This window comes from Oreochromis niloticus, linkage group LG14 (genome assembly GCF_001858045.2).
Source record: "Oreochromis niloticus isolate F11D_XX linkage group LG14, O_niloticus_UMD_NMBU, whole genome shotgun sequence".
Classification (NCBI taxonomy): domain Eukaryota; kingdom Metazoa; phylum Chordata; class Actinopteri; order Cichliformes; family Cichlidae; genus Oreochromis; species Oreochromis niloticus.
In genome coordinates this window covers 9207085-9213331 of record NC_031979.2, presented here as the reverse complement: position 1 = coordinate 9213331, position 6247 = coordinate 9207085, and the positions used below count along the sequence as shown (strand labels likewise).

The 6247-nt window shown below is 35.8% G+C and overlaps 1 protein-coding gene across 6 annotated transcripts; it reads right to left on the bottom strand.

Annotated features, from left to right (window-relative positions):
• Positions 1-3089: 3089 nt before the first annotated feature.
• LOC102080392 (T-cell surface glycoprotein CD3 delta chain) lies at positions 3090-5832 on the bottom strand. Of its 6 annotated transcripts, none has more exons than XM_013273838.3 (7): positions 5678-5832; positions 5284-5355; positions 5092-5115; positions 4770-4928; positions 4369-4518; positions 3941-3999; positions 3090-3857 (listed from the first exon to the last, which is right to left on the bottom strand). In XM_013273838.3, the coding sequence occupies exons 1-7, from the start codon at positions 5760-5762 to the stop codon at positions 3801-3803; spliced, it is 606 nt and encodes a 201-aa protein (XP_013129292.2). In that variant the 5' UTR covers positions 5763-5832; the 3' UTR covers positions 3090-3800. The 6 variants fall into 6 exon arrangements, with proteins under 6 accessions (XP_013129292.2, XP_005454386.2, XP_013129291.2 ...); XM_005454329.4 differs by having other exon boundaries at positions 5092-5127; positions 5678-5831; XM_013273837.3 differs by having other exon boundaries at positions 5092-5127; positions 5284-5358; positions 5678-5810.
• Between the last annotated feature and the right edge of the window lie 415 nt (positions 5833-6247).

Genomic DNA, 6247 nt, shown 5'->3' with positions numbered 1-6247 from the left:
TCCGGTAGAAAACAGTAGTTTGTAGCTTTGTTACAGCAGAGTGAGGAAGAAGACGAGCTGCTATCAAAGAAGTTAAGCTTTTAGATTATCTGACATGGGGACGCCTCTGAGTTTCTCTCCTCCTTAACTTTTCTGTTTCCTGCAACACTTTGTTACTATTTTAACCTTTCAGTTTTCTTAACCTTTCTCTCTGCTTTTGCCCTTGTTGTGTAACTCTCTCTTCAGTGTAAAAAATTAACTGATTACAAGACTTACGCAGCTCCACATTAATATGATTGACTGGCATTATAGTATAATTAGGTTCACATACATTTACATGCATATTAATGTATTAACCATTAAAATTACAATAATATATTAAAATGGTCATAAATAATTCAACTAAGTGACCATTCTTACTTGGAGTTCCCTCCGAGGCCCTGTACTTGTAATTGAGTATTTTCATGTGAATATTCACTTAATTAAGCAATCTGAATGGTTAATTGGTTACTTATACAGTGAATCGGTGCAGTAGTAGCAGTGTAATGTTGTATCTGGTTGAGTTAGGGCTCATTTTTACTGATCACTTTTGGGTAATAAAATATATCTGAGGGTTCATTCATCAAAGGTGCAGTGGTCAGTAATCATTTAAACAAAGGCTAAAAGATAATTCATTGATGGGGTTTCCAAGGTAATTTCTTGGTCTTAAATTTAAGTGTGCAAATGGCAAGGCTGCAAAACCAAATGTGAATGTATTTCATTAGAGACCCTTTCACATTTAATGTTGTTGTTGTTAGATTGTTTAGCATTCAGGCTAAAAAAAAGGAAATGAAATCATATTGTTGATCAAAACCTCAAGTAGGCCTCAATGTGTTTTTCAAGCAGAGGTTCTACTCAGTGGTTTTACATCAAACAATTAAAAAGATGAAGCCGGCATTTGCTATTTGGACTGAGTATTAGTGTTTAGGTGCAACTGTGGTGTTGACCAAATTTAGAAGAGAGAGTGAAGTGCTAACGCTAGCAAGCTTGGTTATAAACTGCTAGCTTAGCTGCCTCTATAAACTATGCAACACACAGACACAGTTACCTTCTCAACAGCGTGAAGCTCATAAAATACTAGGATTTCACTCACCAGAGAGTAAGTGCCAACTTCTTGTAAGGATTTTTGTGCGATAATACTGCTAAAATTGGTCCAACTGGACAAAGATGGTGTATTGACACAAATTAGCATAGTTAGACATCTCAGACATCTCTCAGTGTCTGCACACCTGTCAAACCAAGCAGTCACGCCCATAACTAAGGCTTTAATCTCAAACAGCGTGTTTAAAAAATATTACTCTCCACACAGATATCAAATTTTGTCCCAGTTGTAAAAAGCTTTAACACACAATTATACATTTTAATATGTCTCTGAGGACTGACACACCTTTGGAGGCAGCCACTCTACATAAAGAAAGAGAGGGAGCATTCTAGGACTGACAGACAGCATAATGGTTATTCTACATTTATTGTAACTTCTGTGGACATAAGAAGCTTTTCCAAAAAGAAAAAGGACCATGCTGGAACATGGTGAAATTAAGGTCTTCTTGTTTCTGTAGCAGCATCACGACAGTACCGCTGTCACATCCAAACACTCGGGCTGTGAAGAAGGCGGCTCTTCAGTCAGCAAGTCGAGCTCTGTGGTTCTCAAGCTTTTTTTTATCTCACAAGGTACACAGTTTATGAAATGAAGTGTTTCCAAAAAACAGAAGATCATGTTGAATACTTTTCGCTCCAAATTGCACCTGTTAGTCAGCTGCATAAAATAAACTGAAAACGTGTTAACAGTGGGATATTCACATCAACATTTTAGGTGGATTTTTGGATGATGTGTTAACATTTATGATGTCAAGATGGCTACGGATCCAAATAAGACCGAAATCCTTACCATTTTCAAAAGATTAAGATCTTTTGAAAATGGTAAGCTGAAGTTGAGCTCAACCTCAGTTTTTTTCAGCAAAGCATTGGCAAAATACAATCTAGATACAGTTTTACCACTGCTACTGCTAATACTACTACTAATAATAAGAACAATAATTATAATAATAATTGAAACTCAGATTGTACATATTTTGATTATTTTGATCTGGTACAGATCAGTTTATTTGAAAATGGTACTATCATTGAATGAATACTGAAAGATTTCTGCACTGGACTCACTGCCATTGTTTCACTGTTATAACAACATTGATCACTTCATGGACGCTTATGGAGTCTTATTTAAGACCCCGATATTCTGTAAAAGGTTAGTAGCAAACAGCATTGCATTGTTAAGAAATTAAACATGTTAATTATTTCACTAAATATGCTGTTCTTAAACTCATCTATAAATGTTCAGTCTCCTCAGATGCTCAGTGACCTGGAGGCTCCTCCACAAGGAACACAAGAGAACTGTCAGGCGTCCTTATCTAAAAGATGATTTTGAAAATCTGCTTATTCAGTTTGAGGGATTTTTTTAATCAAATGAGTTTGTGTTGCATTTTTAGTGCTTGTGATATTGTTAAATTTGTGGGGGGGTTTTACGTCAAAATGTATTAAAATCGTGCTTTTTAGATATTGAACAAGCCCATGTGGTTTGGTTATAAATTATTTGACATGTAGCTAAATTTGACATGTTCGTGTTCATGCATGTTGAGTGAACGGACAACAAAAATAAAGAAAAAATAGGGCTGCAAAGGCATCTAACTTATCACTTAAATGAAACCACAGAACAACTGGTTTAACGTTAAATAGTGCTTTATCTTTTTTACATTTACAAATAATTATATGTATATAGACATACTGGGGCGTTTTCAGATTTTCATTTCAAAATAACAGTTTGAAGAAATTAATAAGGATATGTATCAAAACACATAGTCAAATTTATCTATAACACTTATTCTGTTGGTTTTTGGTTTTTTGCCCTTTTTCCCCGTCCCTCTTCCCCGCTGTTTTTCTTTCCCTCTTTCTTTCTCCCCTTTCTTTCCCCCAGTCAAGTCTGTCCCGTATTCAGCAAGTGAAAATAAAATAAACAATAAAAGGTGAATCAAATGAACCATTACGGCAAGGCTGGGATGGTCCATTTGGTAAAGTAAATCCGTTGGGCATCTTTCTTCGCCTTTAGACAATAATTCTGATGGCAAAAGAACCAAACGGGACAGGCAAAAAAGAAAAAAAAGAAAAAAAAGAGAAATTTTTTTTATCTATAACATTTTCGAATGTGTAAGATCTTTATTTGCAAATGAGTTAAAAATCAAACTACATTTATATTATCATATGTGCATTACTTACACAATGTTAATATTTATTTTTTAAATGTCACAGTTATCATCAGTACATGGTTATGGTGACGCCATTACAATATAAGGTACTAAAAAGCACAGTATAAAGCTCATTTGTACATTAGGACTGAAGTATAATATAGCAGTTACCTTAAAATTGTACCAAAGAAAAGTATTAGAGAAGTATTCACCACTAGCAATAGCATAATAAGACAACGCAGTCAATTTTAGTCCTTGAGTTTTTCATTTGGGTAAGATAATCTTAGTTTTTCATTAATAAACAAAAGTAATACTACAGTTAATATTCTGCCTTGATTTTCTGGCATCTGAAAAGCCTTATCTTACAAGCATGATGAAAATAAAGCTGGAAGAGACTTTACATTAGAAATGGGCATAAACCAAGCTAAACATAAACCCTGGAAACAGTTTTTCCCTCTGTCGGGGGCTGCTGTTGGATGTTTCAGATGCAAGGACTCATGGACCTTCAATTTCCAGCGATGAACCCAGTGAGCGTCCTTCTGTTTATTTTCTGTGGACGAGTTCGTCATATGTATCTCTCTGGCCAGCTCTCCTCAGAGGCTGTTGGAGAAAAGGTGTCAGTTGTTGTTTTCATCATTAGCGGTATTTTCACATTTACGACGGGTGTTCGTGTTTCAGCTTACCTGATAGTGGTCATTGGACGGTCCTCTGCTTTCAGAAACAAGATGCTGTCTGTCGGAGCCTGAGGACACATGAATTATTATTAACCAAACTAATCTGCTGATGGCAATTTGTGTTAACAGTAATGTTATTATTAATAATAATGGTTTTAGGGTATTTGTATGCATTATTTAAGTGACTATAGTTTTTAACTCTTAGTGATTTAATTCGGAGTAATTCTGAATTGTAGTTGAAGTGCTAATCCCTATTCTCTTCTACCAGTGATCAATATGACACTCAAATGCTAACTGTGCCCAATGGGGCAAACTAATTAAAATAATAGCACAACATCCTTAACCAGTGACTAAAGACCAGGGTGTTTAAAAATATACTACATCTGTTATTTAGAACCAATGTTTCCCACAGTAAAAGACAGATAAACATTCTTTACTTTTACTCTTTCTGTTAGAGACGACGGGGCCGGTCCGAGTCTGAGAAGCAAGGAGATAGACACCCACTCCAATCACAATGGTGGCCACCACATTTCCTATGACCATGCCCGCTATGGACATTATGTCAAGCTCTACACAGTTGTCACAGCCTGCGAACACACACATACAATAATTACATTTATTCACAATAAATGTAATTATGACAATTTGACATTTTTATCAGATTCAGTTCTGTCAGGAACCTTTAAGTATTACTGTAGGCTACTTACTTTACATTATTATAAAGAATGAAGCCAAGTAAAGCAAGTACAAAAGAGTATGCATACTAGGCATAATAAAATGGAAAACTGAAGTTTTTTTCATCACATTTCACAAATACAGTTTGTCCTGCGGAACTTACTGCGAAACTTCACATAGATTTTCAGTTTCTCTGTCTCAGACTTTGTGCATGTGTACTCCTTGGTGTTGTTGTCTCTTTTTTCCAATGTTGTTTCTTTGGGTTCGTAACTGTCAGGACAAATCACTTTAATTCCCTCAGCGAGCTCGTTCACTGTTATGTCTGGTGTGAAAAAAAATAAATAAATAAAATTGAACACCTCAAACTTGCATGTACTTTAAACGTTTTAACGTTTAACTGTTACTTGTACATTACCACATAGTTCATATATTTCCACACACATCTATAATGCTACATAGTCACATGAAAAAAGTAGTCTTCTTACCGGTGTTTTCACAGCTGACAAACACTGCAAGAAATTCTGAGAAAAATATTTTTTTTTAAAAATTGTAAAAATAAAACCAACATGTACCTCTGTAACATTCAAAGTTGAAATAAAACCCTGTCACTGAATTATGATTCCTACAATGAGTTTCATTTCATGTCAGTGTTGGGTAAAATGGTGTGGCAGGCCTACCTGTGAAAGTCCAAAGCAGCAGCAAACAGGAGGGCAAAGCAAAGTGATTCTTCATTGTTCCTGTGAGTTCTACTGCTGATAGAAGGAAACAGTTCATTTCCCTGCAAGTAAGAGCGAGCAAACTACAGAACAACAGGAAGTACGCCATTTTCTACTTCATGTCAACCATTTATTGGACTTACAGAGAAAGATAATAGATGATGAAATACAACATTTAGGGTGATATTCCAAGGAAATCGTTTTAGTTGGCCAATAATACAAACTCTGAAACCAGGTTTAGTTTAGTTTATTCCTAGAATTCACACTTTACACATTATTAACTCTAAATTAAATAACAATATCAACACTTAATATCAACACAACATAGTATCAACTTTTAAATAAAAGCACTGACCACGAAATGAAGAACTGTGGGTCTCAGCCGCCGAGCATCCAGTCTCTGTCTGTCGGAGTGTCTCAGTCTCTCTGTGCATGTGCATGAAACGGAAGTGAATGTGATTGGTTTATCTTCTGTCTCAGCAGGCTTTGTTGATTCCTACATCTGGAGGGGCCTGACTGTTACTTTGACATGTTCAGATGCACTTAGCTAATAATATTTATTACACTCTCGCCAACACAAGCAACATTTTAAGTTGCAGTGGCGTATTTTGAACTTGTCACAACAAAAAGCAGTTTGTGCAGTTTCAACACTAAAGCCTCACTGAACTGTTCATTCATTTCCTGTTTGATCACTAAACTTCATGTTTGTTGTATATGTAATAAAATTTAAATGTTGTTGGTATCGAAACTCTTTTTTTCTCCCTACCCACGTGATTTTTTGTCATGGCAGCTTTCACATCATATAAAACACATGAACAACAACCGGAGAAGAAAATTCCGCCTTACGGGAATGACTGATCAGCCTGTTGACAGTAATTGCTGCTTGGTGTACGCTTGCTCTGGGATATGTTCGTGCCGGTGGTGG